The 18,158-nt window shown below is 38.5% G+C and overlaps 6 protein-coding genes across 6 annotated transcripts; 4 read left to right on the forward strand and 2 right to left on the reverse strand. All coding sequences in view use genetic code 12, as the record gives it.

Annotated features, from left to right (window-relative positions):
- Window positions 1–106: 106 nt before the first annotated feature.
- CANMA_004210 (uncharacterized protein) lies at window positions 107–1,363 on the forward strand (the record flags this gene model as incomplete). Its single annotated transcript, XM_051816464.1, has 1 exon — window positions 107–1,363. The coding sequence occupies one exon, from the start codon at window positions 107–109 to the stop codon at window positions 1,361–1,363; it is 1,257 nt and encodes a 418-aa protein (XP_051670198.1).
- A 252-nt stretch (window positions 1,364–1,615) lies between these two features.
- Window positions 1,616–2,641, reverse strand: CANMA_004211 (uncharacterized protein; the record flags this gene model as incomplete). The annotated part of the gene is made up of 1 exon (XM_051816465.1): window positions 1,616–2,641. The coding sequence occupies one exon, from the start codon at window positions 2,639–2,641 to the stop codon at window positions 1,616–1,618; it is 1,026 nt and encodes a 341-aa protein (XP_051670199.1).
- Window positions 2,642–4,697: 2,056 nt separating this feature from the next.
- Window positions 4,698–6,476, forward strand: CANMA_004212 (PHO80; the record flags this gene model as incomplete). The annotated part of the gene is made up of 1 exon (XM_051816466.1): window positions 4,698–6,476. The coding sequence occupies one exon, from the start codon at window positions 4,698–4,700 to the stop codon at window positions 6,474–6,476; it is 1,779 nt and encodes a 592-aa protein (XP_051670200.1).
- Window positions 6,477–8,623: 2,147 nt separating this feature from the next.
- SNQ2 (ATP-binding cassette transporter) lies at window positions 8,624–13,114 on the forward strand (the record flags this gene model as incomplete). The annotated part of the gene is made up of 1 exon (XM_051816467.1): window positions 8,624–13,114. The coding sequence occupies one exon, from the start codon at window positions 8,624–8,626 to the stop codon at window positions 13,112–13,114; it is 4,491 nt and encodes a 1,496-aa protein (XP_051670201.1).
- A 91-nt stretch (window positions 13,115–13,205) lies between these two features.
- SAL6 (Sal6p) lies at window positions 13,206–14,903 on the reverse strand (the record flags this gene model as incomplete). Its single annotated transcript, XM_051816469.1, has 1 exon — window positions 13,206–14,903. One exon carries the CDS (start codon window positions 14,901–14,903, stop codon window positions 13,206–13,208), a length of 1,698 nt encoding a protein of 565 aa, XP_051670202.1.
- A 1,367-nt stretch (window positions 14,904–16,270) lies between these two features.
- On the forward strand, window positions 16,271–17,134 carry CANMA_004215 (uncharacterized protein; the record flags this gene model as incomplete). The annotated part of the gene is made up of 1 exon (XM_051816470.1): window positions 16,271–17,134. The coding sequence occupies one exon, from the start codon at window positions 16,271–16,273 to the stop codon at window positions 17,132–17,134; it is 864 nt and encodes a 287-aa protein (XP_051670203.1).
- Between the last annotated feature and the right edge of the window lie 1,024 nt (window positions 17,135–18,158).

Raw genomic sequence — 18,158 nt, forward strand, 5'->3', positions numbered from 1 at the left:
TTGACCACGATCTGGTAATATAACCCAAGCTTCGCGATGCTAAGATTTTAGATCTATCGACCCACTTCCCACTTCCCACTTCCCACTACCTCACCCTAGAACCATCATGAACCTTTCAGACTTGCCCATTGAAATCCTTACTAGAGTCCTCCCCATTGAAGATTACCTTATAGATCTTCCCACTGAGATCATTGTTCCATGGTTAAATTTATTGCCTCAGGTTAAACTGTATAGAATATTAGGGGATAGCGGATACGGCGCTGTACCCACCAAAGAATTTTGGCCACTGAGCGTAACAGTATCAGGCAAAATTTTGAACAAGTATGGACGAAGCTTTGAAACAGCAAAAGCGTGCGTCGCAAAAATGAATGATAAACTTCGCTATAGAGTATTTATCAAAGCTGGGCATTATGTTGAAGCCAAATATTATAAGAAATACGTCATTTTTGACATTGAGGCAGTTGGGCACTTGGTTCAAGAATATTACAAACTATTGTTTAAACTTCATCTTTGGCCAGGCAATGATCGACTGTTTGTTTTTCTATGGTGTCATTATTGTGATTGGGATTTATCTACAGACGGCAAGAACGCGACCTTTATTCACCATTCGAAATTTCATTATGATTACGTATTGACGAAATTAGCCAAGATTTGGTTTACTGGGGATAAGGTTTTGATGTCAATAGCCAAGAAATCTGCTCAAAGTCACTTTGAATTGATTGAAAACTTGGAACTTAGCATGTCTGTGGATGAGTTTATGGAAATGAAGACTCATTATTCATTTCTGAGTAAAAGTTTGCGGCCTAAAGAATTGCGAATATACTTGAATTTGGTTGAAAACAGTGTAGGCGGAGTAGTGAGCACAAAATTCCCAGCTGATTTTCCCACAGAGTGGGTCACTGGATTATTCGAAATTAGCAAGGTGCAGGTATTCGCTTTACACTATTTTAACCCCAGCACTACCGTCAATGATCTTGGTCTGCTACTTCGCAAAATGCCCAACGTAATAGAACTTGATTTATGCTTTGGAAAGTTGGATTTTGAAAAGGTTGCAAGGTTGTTGCCATTCAAGAACATTAACTGTCATATCCAAGTTAAGGTTGACAAACATTTCTTTGAAACATATCAGTTTACGCATATCAGACATGTTTGGAGGATTGACATTCAGGATACGTTTGTTGTTGTTGGTTATATTAAAAGGGCCATTGTGTATGACTCCACCGCGAAGCCGTCAACACTTGCTCAATGTCTCGGCACTTGGTTTCAATACCTGTGGGAGAGGAATCACAATAAGCTTATATCAGGTAAGGAGTCAGTAAAGCAATTACTTTCCAAAAATAGGTTCAAACACCATTTGAGCTGACAGTCAGTGTGAAGTTATAATATACAATTTTCAACGTGACTCTGGGAATATTTACTTGCTCGATCTTTGTACAATATTCCCCCCCCCCCCTCTCGTCAACTGGTGATGTTCATCGAGGAAAAAGTAGAGAAGTGTGTCATATTAATAGCTGTTATAATTGATTTTTTAGTATATAGCACTCCACTTAATCAAACTAGTAACTTTGGAAATAGAAATATCAACGCCCAATACGTTATAGGATTGGATTTCGTATCAAATGATCTTATCTTTGAGAGAGTGACACGAAGCAGCTACTTCCAAAAAAATGAAACACAAAAAAAAAAGCAATACCGAATAAGCAAGAGGTCTCATCAAACAAAATAGCAAGCGAAGAAAGGCAAGACCAAATTTCATTTTCTTGTTAGTTGGTTTTCCCCTATAAAAATCTCCAATATATTTGCAAAATTCTTTGATCGGACCGGTGTCTTTATTTGTCTTCTCAACAAGGTTCTTATTTGAAGCCGACATTAATTCTTCAGCTTCAGTGATATTATCAACAGTTCTTAAAAGGGACAGCTTAGGTCCTTTTTTCAACTCCGAAATAGGTTTCTTGCTGTAATCCTCATGGTTACGGTCATTCACCACAGCCAATGTGGCGTGATGACTGGTCTCGTCAGATGCTTGGTGTCTTGAAATATTGCTTTGGACTTTAGATTGAGCATCATCGGTAACATGAGGAGGCCCCCTCCCCTCCTCCTCCCCCAAAATACGATTCCCAAAATATTCTTGCAGTGAACCCTCCACTACGGGTGTAGCAACTCTATGGTTCTTACTTAAAACAATCTCTGGCTCAATAGCATTGATTTGACTGGATTTCAATGGCGTATTCCTCGAAACTTTGACTGTTATGGCTTTAGGTTCTGCGGCAAGGTGGGGTTCATAATTCCTGGAAACATTGGTGCTAGCTTGTGGTTGTTCAACTGTTGAAAGTGGTGAAGATTGTTGCAGTGAGTCAAGTTGATTTGGATCGGAATGTCCAATCTGTCCATTCTGTCCATTGGCCTCTTTTGAATCATCAATATCATTTGTTTGCTTCAAATCTGAATTATGATCCCATATTGTGGTCGGTTTACAAAACTTGAAAAAGCACCAAAGGTGATGAAACAAGGCCACAAGGAAACATATCTGTACTCTATCGGCAAAATTATAGCTAAGCATTTTCTTAACCAACTCATAAATACCCAGTGGTTCAGGTGCACTAGCGATGAAAAATGATGTCTCACCCGGATTGGACAGCATACTAGTACCGAGTTTCAAAGTGTGAAGTCAGATCTGAATTCGGTATTGAGTTTGGTATTGATGAGTTTAAAAAAGTGTTGCAAAATATTTTGTTTTCAACGAGACGCACCACCACACACTAAAACCTTTTTGTAGTTACTGGTATTCTAACAATTTCTACATCCTGACTTGCCTATTTTGGAAAGAAAAACAGGTATCGACTTATAATCAAATCCTCACCTGTGTGGAGCCCTTTTACGTTTACAAGTTTCTTCCTGTTCAGAGCTAATTATCTACATCCACACTATCCCATTCCATGTGGGATTGCAAGTTGTCAACTTCACTCTCATTTAGATGGAACGCTTCATTGTAGTCACTGTAACTAAAGCACGCTTCCAATGGGGCTGTCTCACCTTCTAGAGTCACCCGGTTAAACTCGAAAGTGAATCAATTACCAAGTCCCACATATCTGTCAGTACGTATTAGTAGTAGTAAATTGTTTCAGAGTGTTTTTTTTTTCTTTTGCCAAAAGCGTTATCTTTACCTTTACACATTGGATATATATATGTGTCTAAGGTTGGTATTGAAAGTTTGTTGTTCTTGGTTACTGTTGTCTTTCTCTTTTTATGTGTGGTGATATAATATCAAAAGACCAAAAACTCCCTACCCACGTGGAGTGTGTTGCAGTTATTTCGTTCTATATATCGTGGGTTTGTGTCACTTTTTATTGCGTGTGGTTTAGTGTAACACCATTTTGATAAGCAAATGTCACACCAACAAAACACACTCCACTGTTATTGTTTCCCGTCTATTTGTTTATTGAAGGAACAGATTGTAAAGCACAGAGACTTAGTGGTACGGTTATGCATCAAGAAAGAGAGTGTGTGTTCGAATAAGATGAGTTAGTATCCTTCCTTGTAATCTTTAACATCACTAAGGGGATCTTTCAGCATTTCAATACTCTTTACCAACAATAATAACAACAACAACAATTACTGCTACTACTACTACTACTACTACTACTACTACACAATAGAACAAATTTAACACAAGAGAAGGTTTCTTTCTTACTCTTCACAAAGAGAATAAACAGAAACAAAGTAGTACATATAAGTTTTACTTTGTCCTTAATATGTAAATTGTGTTTTTGGTGTTAAATGCAATTTAAAAAAAAAAAAAATAAATTGATTTTAGATGCGCACGTGGACCCCACCATTCACCTCACATACTTTAAACCCATACACCTACCATAAGCTCTTCTTTTGTTACTAATTACAATTGCTATTACTATTAATATTGCTATTGTTATTACTATTATTTATTCCACAATGGGATATGGTGGAAAGGAGAGGGGAAGAAACCATTTCCTGTCTCTAGTCAATCTTTTTGGTATAGCTATCTTAAAAGAAGAGATAGAGTACATTCCTTTGTACAGAGTTACTTTCACCAGAACACACACATGGGTGAAGAGATGGGATGGAATGAAATGGGTTGTCTTGTGCTATGCTATGTCGTATTAGAAATTAAAGCTCTCGGTATTTCCCACCTTCCTCTTCCTTGTACACAGTAAGTTTAACTCTAACTGCATATGTAGTACAATACAAAATTATATAAGTATACAGATATTTCTTTCTGTCGTATATACAGACAAAGTTCACTCTGAGATATTAACATACACTTATCCGTCCACTTTTGCATCATATACAGATTCACTAAAGAAAGTGTTATGTATACCAGTTTTAGTTACTGATCATCATTTGGTATATAAATCATAAATTATATTAGCGCAAAAAGCTTTGACATAGACACACCCACACTGACTAAACTGACTGACACACACCAAAAGAAAAAAGAAGGAAAAAAAAATTAAACAATCAACCATTTACTCTTCTTGTTCTTCTTTTCAACTAAGAACCAAGAACAACCGTGTCTTACACAGCAAGACATATATAACATTTGATCAAAATTTTCCTAAACCAGTTTTCTCCTCCTAATAGATGATATAGCAGCAGATTCTTTCACCCATTCGCATTTGAAAACAACACCACCACAACCACAACAACAAATCAGCTCCACTATGATGATGTCTGCGCCTTCAACAACTCAAGTGACGCCAACATCCAGCCCCACGGGCTCAGCTGGATCTTTGAGCAAATATGGTGAGGGCAGTAGTAATATCAGTGGTTGTAGCAGACACTACCAGAACGTATATCGACTGGCATTCAGACAAACTACTCCTTCGTCAAAAACCGATCCCAATCACGATAAATTACATTCAAACCACACCTCGTCTCGAAACCCGCTGCGTAATGGATTAACATCATCTGAGAATATTAGAAATATGAACAAAGGGGGAGGAATTTCGACAAGTACAACTCTTGATGAAAAGAGACGTCTTGTCACTGGGGATGACACTTTTTTAGCCCAATATATCAAGTCATTAGAAATTCAAACAACGTTAAATGATCAGCAACTATATTTTAAAACGATTGAAAAGCAACGAAAAGTGAAATCGCTTGAAATTTATCAAAGATACCTCAACTCAAACAGGAAAGTTGATAATGACAGGGATTACAAGCAATATTTGAGCAAGATTAGTCCCAGACTTCAACGCCGAAATGTTTCTCAATCGGAACCTACAAACGAAGTTCCAATAACTGCAGCAACAAAAACATCAACCACTACCACTACCAGCACTACTACTGATCACCCAGCTAAACAATCAGTTTTGGAACTACAAAAAAAGAAGCAACCTGCGTCTCATATAACTCATCAACTACCGTTGGAATTTATGGATTGTCCTATTGACTTTCTAATAGACCTCATATCAAGAATGTTGCAATCTTTGATCACATTGAATGATAAATCGGTGCCTAGCTCGATTTCCAATCCACCATCGACGTCAACATCAACAGCATCCACAGCATCCACAACTTCAGCAGCGTCAACAACGTCAACAGGTGGTCAATCTTCCAATAGTCTATTGACTCGATACCACTCACGTACACCACCAGCAATATCAACATTGACTTATCTTTCTCGTCTTACAAAGTTTAACAATTTCAATCCGGCGATTTTGCTAACGACTATTTATTATATTGATCTTTTATCCCACCAATACCAACCATTTTTCACTCTAAATTCATGGACGGTTCATCGGTTTTTGTTGGTGGCCACTATGATTGCCCAGAAATCATTGGAGGATTTCTTTTACACCAATGACCATTATGCTAAAGTTGGAGGTGTGGCTATTGGTGAATTGAACTGCTTGGAATTGGATTTCTTAAATAGAGTTGATTGGCGGTGTGTACCGGGAAAACAAGTTCTCAACAAGACCACTGGGTCAATTTGCACCAATATAGGACAAGCCAAAGATGTGTTGGATTTATATTACTGCCAATTGATTGATTTGATGGGGAAAAATACCCATTATAACCAAGGCGATGAGCAACCAGTACATTACATCAAAGAAAAAAGTAGGGGAGTGGGTAAAGGGCGAGAAATGGTGCGGAAGGAGGATGGAAGCTCAGCTGATTGTGAATCCTTGGATGATTATGTACTGGATGATGGAGAAGAATACGATGATGATGATGATGATGATGATGATGGTGGTGGTGATGATGATGGTGATGCTGACCAGGAAGAGGAGGATGACGTTGAATTCTATGACGATGATGATGATGATGATGAAGATGATGATGAACCGATAAGTGAATTGGGAGGGGATGATGGCAAGTACAAACTACATCCTGAGCTGAGACAGAATCAGACTGAGCAAGTGTACGACAAGAATGGATTCATCTTGAATGGCTCTTCATCGCCCCATTTGAAACGAAGATATAGTGGTAGTTTATAAGGGAGGTTGCGCCTTTGTTTAAAAAGGAAACTGTTGATAAAAAGGATTGAGCTAGATGTCGAGAGAGGGAGAGCAGGACTCTGTATTTTGAAAACATGTGAATAGTATATTCTGTCCAAAAAAGAGATATGCATTTGTATTATTGTCTAACAGTGATTCCATTTTTTATTTATTCATTAGAGATCACTTGTCAATCTATAAGTAAGAAACATAAACTGCAATCATACAACCTCTTCTTGCTTTCTTTGTCTTCCTCCACCATATAGCATGGTTGCTCTTTGAAACATTAGTTTTTCTCAAGCAGGGAATAATAAGTCAAGGATATTAAGTGACTTTCTTTGCTTAGTCTTTTCCCTCTGAGTTGATTATGTCGCATTGAATAGTACGAATAGTATGAATAATTATGTCGTTTTGGTATACCAATAGTTATGTCGCACTGCTATTACTGTAAGTTGTAGATTGTTTTACACAACAAGCATTAATATATTACAAACTACTAAACATACAAGTAAAGAAGGTTCTTACCAATCTATATCTCTGTAGAAGCATACGATGGTTGCATAATGCGGGGAAAATCACATGCATATCTTAGATCTAATCGGTCTTCTCCAACCAAAATATGGAAATTAAATCGTACAATTGAAAATCACACCCAAATAAAAATCTTTGACCAATTTGGTAGCAATTTGGGGTATTTATTTGGCTGGATGGGCTAGAGTAGAAGGGATAATTATTTACCCTATTACCCTATTTCCTTCTGACATGAAGTTGCACCATTACAATCTTCTTTTTGAATATTATCTGTGAAATCGAATATTTCATTGACAAATTAAGCGATTCTATTTGCTATGTAAGTGCCCTCTTTTTAGATGAATTAGTCAATGATAATTTTGCATATTAAAAGAATCTTTTTACAATAGTTCATGGATCAGTTTTTGTTTATACTTTTTTTTGCTTAATTTTAGACTAAAACTTTTTATCTTTTTATCTCTTTTGCAGCAACGCCTTCGACATATAGCATATACACGATGCTACAGTCCTACAGTCCTTCCCTATCAGTCCTTACCCCTTCCCTGCACAAGTCCAAAAAAATTAGATGCCACCTGGAGAGCCGGGACATGTCAAAATTTTTCTCTGCCTCTGACCTCGAAATTGGCACCTGCATGTGCTTTCTTACTGTAAAACTGTAAACTTCTCTTTAACCTCCAATTGAGGGTGTTGCAGAAGGTGCTGTAGACTTAGACAATACGTTTTGCTTTATCCCAAGAGCTAGGATTATGTTTTGGGTAGATATGTACTTTTAGTACTAGGAAGAACCGGAACGATAGACGGATCGAGGTATCAAGACAAACCTTAAAAAGCAAAAATACATTAGTAATGTTAGTAATATTAAAGTGAACGTCGTAGCAAGGAGAGAGTGCGGGAGAGCTTCTAGAGCCAGGTTAATGAAGGGGCAAGGAGCATATAAACAAAGAGAAGGGAGAAGATGTAGCTTTATTAAAAGGACTTTGGACTTGTGGCTAGTGTAATATTGACCATTCGATTGAGAAGGATGTTGGATGGAAGTACGGAGTTTAGACGCTAACAACAGTAGTAGGGATTAAAAGAATCTACGGAGAAAAGAAAAAGAAGCTTGGTGAATACGGAGTTAATACCTCCGTAAACCGAAGGAAAGAAAAAAATAAAATATTACTAGCAAAGTGCGGCTTATACTCCCCAAAGTAATAATATATGTTTTCTTCTTTTTCGTTTTACTATTTTATTACTAAAGAGTGTACTATGCTTTGTGTTATAAAAAAATACATCCAAAAAAATAGGCTTTTTCTTATTTTCAATTTTGCTGAAGACAGGCAAGATGCATATAATGATGATGATGACGGAGGTTACATATTGTGTATCTATAAATACAGATACAACTGCACATCATTATCCGTTATACCTAGTCAACTTCTCAACTTCTCAACAGATACTCCCTAGTAATACCACTTAATCTTCTCACTTACTGATACACACATCCAAGCCATTACCTTCCCAACTAGCTTACCTCCACATTCCAATTGCACCTGATTTCGAAGTTCACAACCAGTGTGTTTTTTTCTTCTTCTTTTTTAACAATATCAATCAGCAGCAAAAGCTAAAAACAAAAGATGGAATCAAACTCCACGTCTGCTTCTACTTCATCAATAGAAGATTATACAGGTCACCATAGTCATGGAGATGAAAAAGCAAATGATAAACCCTTGAAACGGACAGACTCAGTTCTTGGTTATGAAGAAGATTACGACGATAATAATGAAGAAAGCAGGAGGTTGCATTTGGTGAGGACTATTACTGCTTTGTCCAATAAAGACTCCAACACTCAACTAGACTCCCTTTCAAAACACATATCCCGACAAATCACCAACAAAGATGGAGAGTTTACTATGAAGATGGAGGAGTTCAGCCTTCTTCGAATTTTATCGAATTTTGTCTATTTTGCTAAAAAGCAAGGGTTGGCAATGAGATGCAGTGGAATCTCTTTTCAAGATCTTTGCGTTTACGGAAATGACGAATCGTTTGCCATTGTACCCACGGTACTTGATTTACTTAAAGGTCCTATTGGTGGTATACAACAAGCAGTATCGAAAATGAAGACACCGAAAAAGACAATATTGAACCATTTGAATGGGTTTGCCAAACCAGGGGAAATGGTTTTGGTGTTGGGTAGACCAGGTGCTGGGTGTACAACCTTTTTAAAGTCCTTGACGGGCACCGATTTCGACTTGTATAAGGGCGTTGAAGGAGACATTAGATACGATGGTTTGACTCAACAAGAAATGCTTAACAACTACAAAAACGACTTGGTTTACAACCCTGAGTTGGACGTTCACTTCCCACACTTGACGGTGGATCAAACATTGTCATTTGCCATTGGTTGCAAAACCCCAAAGATGAGGTTGAATGGAGTGTCAAGAGAACAGTTTGTTAACGCCAAAAAGGAACTTTTAGCAACTGTATTTGGTTTGAGGCATGCATATCATACCAAAGTTGGTAACGATTTTGTTCGCGGTGTATCTGGTGGAGAGAGAAAAAGAGTGTCAATAGCGGAAGCTTTGGCATGTAATGGATCAATATATTGTTGGGATAATGCCACCAGGGGATTGGACGCATCTACGGCTTTAGAATTTGCCCGTGCTATACGAACCTCGACTGACATTTTGAGAACCACTGCTTTTGTCTCGATTTACCAAGCTGGAGAGAATATTTACGAATGTTTTGACAAGGTAACTGTTCTTTACCACGGAAGACAAATCTACTTTGGATCTGCCAGGACAGCAAAGAAATATTTTGAAGATATGGGATGGGAGTGTCCACCAAGACAAACGACCGCTGAGTTTTTAACCGCTCTTACGGACCCCATAGGAAGATTTGCCAAACCAGGATGGGAAAACAAAGTACCTCAAACGGCAGAGGAGTTTGAGGCTTACTGGTTGAGATCCAATGAGTATAAACTGTTGCTCAAGGAGATTCTGGACTACAATAACTCGATAGATGCTGATGAAACGAGACAAATGTACTACAAGTCAATTCAACAGGAAAAAATGAAGGGGGCCAGAAAAAAATCTCCTTACACCATTTCTTACTTGCACCAATTGAAGTTATGTTCTATAAGGAGTGCACAGCAAATTTGGGGTGACAAGGCGTACACCATTACCCTTATTGGAGCCGGGGTTAGTCAAGCGTTTGTTGCCGGCTCGTTGTACTACAACACACCCGAGACAGTTATTGGTGCATTTTCACGTGGTGGAGTTGTATTTTTCGCCGTGTTGTTTATGGCATTGATGGGGTTGGCTGAAATTTCGGCTTCGTTTAGCAGTCGTCCAATCTTGATGAAGCAAAAGAATTATTCAATGTATCATCCTTCAGCCGATGCCCTTTCCAATTTTGTCACTTCAATCCCCATCAGTATTCTTGTCAATATATTCTTTGTCATTATTTTGTACTTTTTGTCCAACTTGGCTAGGGAACCGGGAAAGTTTTTCATTTGCTTCTTGTTTGTTATTTTACTCCATTTGACCATGGGAGCATTATTCAAAGCTGTGGCTTCTATAAACAAGTCAGTCGCTGGTGCGAATGCATTGGGAGGTGTGTTGATGATGGCATCTTTAATGTATTCATCATATATGATCCAGCGTCCTTCTATGCACCCTTGGTTTAAATGGATTTCATACATCAATCCCGTGTTGTACGCATTCGAGGCAATCGTTGCATCTGAATTCCATGGAAGACATATGCAGTGTATGGGCCAGTACCTCACGCCAAATGGTCCCGGTTATGAAAACTTGGATAGTGGTGAGCAAGCTTGCGCATTTCTTGGGTCCAAGGCTGGTCAAGACTGGATTTTGGGAGACGATTATTTGAAAACTGCATACACATATAGCTTTACCCACGTGTGGAGAAACTTTGGAATCATGATTGGATTTATGGCATTTTTTTTAACTATCAATGCGTTGGGAACTGAATATATCAAACCCATAACTGGTGGTGGAGATAAACTTCTATACTTGAGAGGCAAAATACCCAACAAGATTGCTTTACCGGCAGAAAAACAAGCTGGTGACATAGAAGAGGGCCCAGCTATGAATGATTTAGATGATAGAGAGGTTAAAGTCAATGCAAATGATTCGGACTTGAGAGTCAAGGATATTTTCCTTTGGAAGAATGTGGATTATGTCATTCCTTATGATGGACAAGAAAGAAAGCTTTTGGATGACGTAAGTGGTTATTGCATACCAGGAACATTGACGGCTTTAATGGGGGAATCGGGTGCTGGAAAAACAACCTTGTTGAATACCTTGGCCCAAAGAATTGACTTTGGAACTATTACTGGTGATATGTTGGTTAATGGTAAACCTCTTGATACTTCATTCAGTAGAAGAACCGGATATGTTCAGCAACAGGATATTCACGTTTCCGAAGTAACAGTTAGAGAGTCATTGCAGTTTGCTGCTAGACTAAGAAGATCAAATGATGTGAGCGATGAAGAAAAATTGGACTACGTTGAAAAGATTATTGATGTTTTGGATATGAGTCTTTATGCAGACGCAGTGGTGGGAAGATCGGGAAACGGGCTCAATGTTGAACAAAGAAAAAAACTTTCAATTGGGGTCGAATTAGTTGCCAAGCCATCGTTATTATTATTCCTTGATGAACCTACGTCTGGTTTGGATTCACAATCAGCATGGGCAATTGTCAAGTTGTTGAGAGATTTGGCCAACGCTGGTCAATCCATACTATGCACCATCCATCAACCTTCCGCTACGTTATTTGAAGAATTCGACAGGTTGTTGCTTTTGAGAAAGGGAGGACAAACAGTTTATTTTGGAGAGATTGGTGACAAGTCTACAACAATACTCGACTACTTTGAGAGGAATGGAGCTAGACACTGTGACGAGACAGAAAACCCAGCAGAGTACATATTAGAGGCTATTGGTGCTGGTGCAACTGCTACAATCGAAGAGGATTGGTTTGAAATCTGGCAAAACTCCTCCGAAAAGACAAGCGAAGATGAAAAATTGGACAATTTGATCAAAGAGTTGGAAAAGAAACCTTCCGACTTAAGCCCAGAGGAGGAGAAACAGTTGCACCACAAGTATGCTACTTCATTATTTTACCAGTTTAGATATGTCTTGCATAGAAATGCCTTGACGTTTTTCCGTGATCCTGATTACGTTATGGCAAAGATCTTTTTGATGACAATAGCCGGTTTGTTCATTGGATTTACATTTTTTGGATTAAAACACACAAAGACCGGAGCCCAAAATGGTATGTTTTGTTCATTTTTGACTGTGGTTGTCTCGGCTCCTGTCATTAATCAAATACAAGAAAAGGCTATCAATGGTAGGGATTTGTTTGAGGTTCGAGAAAAGTTGTCAAATACTTATCATTGGTCATTAATGATTTTGTGTCAAGCAATCAATGAAATGCCGTACTTGTTGATTGGAGGTGCAATTATGTTTGTTTCTGTTTATTTCCCGACACAAGCAGCTACCACGGCCTCGCAGTCGGGTATGTTTTATTTCACTCAAGGAGTATTTGTTCAAGGCTTTGCGGTCTCGTTCGGGTTGATGGTGCTTTATATTGCTCCTGATTTGCAAAGTGCTGCTGTTCTTGTTTCCTTTTTATACACGTTTATTGTTGCTTTCTCGGGTATTGTGCAGCCAGTCTCTTTGATGCCGGGATTTTGGACTTTCATGTACAAGTTGTCACCATACACATATTTCGTGCAAAACTTGGTCTCATCATTCTTGCATCGCCGAAAAATTAGATGCAATGACAAGGAAATGGCATTCTTTAATCCTCCAACAGGGAAAACGTGTGGAGAATTTGCTGAAGCATTTGTGCAAAGATCTGGAGGGTACATCAATAACCCGTCTGCCAATTCAGATTGCGGATACTGTTCATTCACCGATGCTGATCAATACTTGTTAACCATTGGAGCCAAGTTCTCTTACAGATGGAGAAACATTGGGTTTTTCTTTGCCTACATTATTTTCAATTTGAGCTTTTGTATGTGTCTTTACTACTTGTTGAGGTATAGCAAGTTCACTAAAAAGGTCAGTGGGTTTATTGCTGGTTCCAAAAAGAACAAGAAGTAGAAGAAGAAGAGTTGGTGACAAATGTATATAGAAACACGTTTAATATAAGACACACAACTAATTTAATATAATAGTATACAGTTATATAAGCTTAAGACGGCTTGATCAATTCAAATGAGCAATACAAGTGCTTATTGACGCTCATTATTGCTCCAAAATTGTTGAATTCTCCACAATAGTTTGGAGCACTAAATACGGTTACAAGTTTTCTCTTGTTGAAAAACTCATACCCATCTTCAACAACCATATGGCCCCTAACGATAAGATCCAATTTGAACTTCGAACAAAAGTAGTCAACATGCTTCTTTCCAAAACAATAGGATACTCCTCGGTCATTTTTAGGCCAATTTGTTAGCGAAAAGTTTTTAATCAGAGGGTCAGGATCAGACCATAGCAAGTCCGCCAACAATCCCTTGTCAGGGACATCAGTCGGTCTCTTGATATCCTCAATCTGGGATAAATCATTGAGCTCGGGTGACAATCCTCCATGGACACAGAAGATCTTATCATTGATGATTGCTGCTACCGGCAAAGTGTTGAAAACATCAATAAAGGTTTTCCACATCCGGGGGGACTTCAATCTTCTTTTGCATTCATCGTAAAACCCGTAAATTTTTGTAATGTTTGCTGACTCATGGTTTCCTCTCAACATGAAAAAGTTTTCGGGATACTTGATTTTATAGCATAATAGTAACAAAATTGTTTCCAAAGACTTTTCTCCACGATCAACGTAATCACCCATAAAGAGGTAGTTTGAATAAGGCGGATACCCACAACAGTTGAAAATTCGAATGAGATCATGAAATTGTCCATGGATGTCACCAACAACTTTTACTGGAGGAGATAGTCTCAATAAGTTGGGTTGCTCCAAAAAGATTTGTCTACTTTTACCCAAAATGTACCTAATCTCCTCAGCATCAACGTGCAACGCATCTTTTGACTTGCGTGAGGACGAGCGTTTCTTGGTTGACAACAACCGTTCAATGACACTATCAATATCAATGGACAACTTCTTGTTGCTTGGAATTAATGGTGGTGAGCTTGATAAGGATGTTGAGGTGCTTGATTGGTGTTTCAGAGAGGCAATCGATGTAACCTTGTCAAACTTTTTCAAATTTTCCTGTGAAAGTTGTCGTGGCTCGGGAGATGACTCCAACGATCTGCTTTCAGCTATTGAATCCAACTTTGACACCAAGGGGGACCCTTCAATGTTTGCCAAACTCTTTGCTGCGATAGAAGTTCCAGGGCTCGAGCCTGAAGACAGGAGCAGTTCGTCTTCCTTCATATCGGTACCAGACGTTGTAAATACTGGCGAAGCAACAGAAACATCCAGCGATTCCACCGATGACGCTACATCGTGCTGGTTCTTTAAAAGTTTAGCCATCGAAAGTCCAATCTCCAAATCAAAATCTTGTTCTCGAGGGTAATCCTCTAATGCAGGTGTCTTGCCTTGTGATTTGAGTCCAGTGGACCTATTAGGAGAATGTGCCATGGCTCCTTTTTGTCGAGAATCAGGAACATTCAAATACTGGCTGCCGCGACGCCTCTTCCCCTTGCTCTTAATTTCAATGGCTGGAGATGTCGCATGTACACTCTTTGCTATAGAAGCTTTCTGTTGTTGGTTTTGTTTCTGTTTTCTAATGTTTAGTTGAGATAGCGCCAGGGCCATCTCATCAGGATCTAAGTCGGTACCTCCACTTGTACCTGAGTTGGAGCTGCCTCCATTGTTTGAATTTGATGAGGATGACGACTTCGGTAGGGGTTCATCTTTGGACGGGCTATTTCCCATTGGTCAAGGCAATAAAAACGGGATGGGATAATAAAAGAACAAAGAACAACTGGGTAAGGGGATATATGGTAAAGTTGAATTCTTTTCAACTAGGAGTGATATGTGAGTGAGGGTAGGAAAATGAAAAGTGGAAAAAACAAAAGAACAGTATCAAAGTGGGTGTAGTAGGTTTCTGGGTAAAGAGAGGGCTCTTGGTAGGTCGTGCTTATTAACAAATGATGTTGACGAAGAAATTGAAACAATTTTTATAAAAAAAAAAAAAAAAAAAAAAAAAAATTGAATTTTAATTTATTTTAATTTCTTTTCTTTTTATTTTTTATTCTTAATTTGTTGTTTAGTAACAACAATAGGAGAAAAATAGAAGGTCGTGTGTGTATGTGTGGGGAGGGAATTAAGAACAAACGTTGAATGCGAATAACGGGTTTGTTCCTTATTGCACTACTTTTTTAAGTATGGCAAAAGCCACACCTTAATTTTAGTGTGGCACACGACCTCTTATTTCATCGTGTAGTGTTTGCATCTAGATTTATCACAGAGTGTTTCAAATCTACTTTGGTGGTTTTCGAATAGGAGTATTGTAATCAAATATACCCCTTTCGTTACACCTCACTTGTTTTGCTTCTCAAGAGCTTGTTTATAGGGGTCGAGTTTGAAGGAATTAATGGTAACCAAGCAATGTGCATTCGATTCCCCCTTTCAGTTCAACTTTCTTCATATATATATATCACTAGCACTGGAAATGCTCAACATAACCCGAGGCACATACTGTGATAGTGGCTGCAATGTAGGTTACCTCCAGCTGAAAAGAGCACTGTTAATAACCTCCCTTTTTAAAAGCTCTCGCTTCAATTTTACCTAGAGCCCAACTTCTTCTTACGGCCTACGCTGTCGTTTGTAAAAAATCTTTCATTGTCAGGGTAGCCCCTCGTCACTACTGCTTGGGAAAGAAACGGTTAGATGAAACTTCCGATTGATCATTAGATGAATAGAACTCCGCATTCATTTCAGTTGAACTTACTGGGACCTCCCCACGATTGCGCATTGTTCAATACCATGAATGCACTTTTTTCTCGATTGTTTGTTCGCTTGTTTTTTTTTATTTATCTTTGATTCTGTTCTCTTAACGCATGAGAACATTCATCAGGCAATTGAGCAGTTCTAGTTGCAAATTTAGAGTCATGACATTATCTTACCAGCCTGTCAAATCTGCAGGATGCTTAATCATTGGTGATGAAATATTGAATGGGAANTACTTTTTTCTCGATTGTTTTTTCGCTTGTTTTTTTTATTTATCTTTGATTCTGTTCTCTTAACGCATGAGAACATTCATCAGGCAATTGAGCAGTTCTAGTTGCAAATTTAGAGTCATGAAGTTATCTTACCAGCCTGTCAAATCTGCAGGATGCTTAATCATTGGTGATGAAATATTGAATGGGAAAATCATGGATTCCAATTCGTACAACTTTGCCAGGTTTTGCTTTAACGACCTCTCTATTCCATTAAAGAGAACAACAGTCTGCGGGGATGATGCCCAAGATATCAAAACATCTATGCATAACCTACTAACCCAAGATAACGTCGATTTCCTTGTTACTTCTGGAGGCCTAGGTAGCACGCACGACGACATCACATATGAGGCTATCAGCGACTACTTCAAGTTGGAGTATAGGCTTGACCAGGAGGTGGTGGAACGGATGCAATCCCTTCGTAAGGAATACTTGGCGAAATTGGATAAAGAGCAATTGGATGCATTTTATAGAATGGCAACTTTGCCTACAACTTCCACTGATTCTAGGACTCAGGTTGAGAAGATATATATTGATGACAAAATGTGGTTCCCAATAGTTGTTATTGATGAAAAGGTTTTTATATTGCCAGGTGTTCCACAATTGTTTGTCCAGTGCTTGCCCACAATTCAATCATATTTGGACTCAAGACTCGATTCGGCAAAATTAATAAGGAGATATGTTGTGACAAAGACTGGGGAGAGTCATTTGGCTCCATATCTTGGTAACTTGCAAACAGAATGCAATAAGAAATGTGGAGATGGGGTTGTTAAATTGGGAAGCTACCCTCACTTGGATTCACATTTGAACACTATCAGCATAATAGGAAACGGCGTAGAATTAAAGTCAGATTTAGATTGGGTGGTTGAAGATTTATTAAAGCACGTAAGTGGTCAGTGTAGAGAAATAACTCAGGACGAAGAGGACAAACTTAGTAAAATATAACCGATAGAACTACTGGGGGAAAAGGTGGTTGGCTGCCTCAATTGCTCGTGAAGTGGTGGGATGTTTGCTGGAGTGGTGATATTCTGAAGGGAGCTATGTGTGAAGGTCAACTGGTTGGACAAGGAAAACTTTCCCACGAAAAGTAGGGGCAATTATTATGAATGTGAGAATAAAACGACAGATTCTTGGTTTGAGGGATAAATAGATATTGAAATTAGAGTCTCTAAAGTAACGAAACTTCAGGGAGAAGAGGGTGCAAAAGTATAGATTCTGCATTTCAGGTGCTGACGTGTACATAACTGCCTTCTTTACGTGCAACCACAGTGCATTCATTTTCTTATGATTCAGGGTTTATCTCTCCAAAAGTCAGCAATAGTTTTTTTCGATGACGTTTTCCAAAAGACAAATATTGTACTCTAAAATAAAGCTTACAAAATGAGTGACAAAAGTTTCAACTAATTAAGAAACCGACTAAAAGCATTACAATCTGATAAAGTATCCTTATTAAATAGCAGTTGTAACACTCCAATGATACCTACTACATAGCTGCATGAAAATTGGAGGATCTCTAAGCAATACCATATCACATTCAGGTGCCAATTTTGGAGTCAAAGACCGAGAAAAATTTTGACATGTCCTGGCACACCAGGCGGCATCCAATAAATATGGAGACAGTTAATTTAAACACCAAACATGTTAGAATAAAAGCATTTCTAGTAGGTGTTTATTCCAAGTGGAGTGGATGATTGTGGGAAGGTTATGTTTGAGCTTGGAGTATTGAATGGAGCTGTACGAGTGACCAACTGACTCGAATTAGATCAATCAATATGTTAATCGACTTACAAGGTTTGGAAAAACAAAGTGTATCCAATACCAATTTGTTTACATGGAGAGATGGTGAAGCTAGGAGACCTTTAGGACCATTTACTTTTGAGGTAGTCCCAGATAGTGCCAGTCAAGTCTGTCCTATGGTAGCCAAGTGCTGTCCCTAGGAGATGTGATCCAATTGCTATGACTTCACCAT

The sequence above is a fragment of the Candida margitis genome (assembly GCF_024628925.1).
Source record: "Candida margitis strain CBS 14175 chromosome Unknown scaffold75, whole genome shotgun sequence".
Classification (NCBI taxonomy): Eukaryota; Fungi; Ascomycota; class Pichiomycetes; order Serinales; family Debaryomycetaceae; genus Lodderomyces; species Lodderomyces margitis.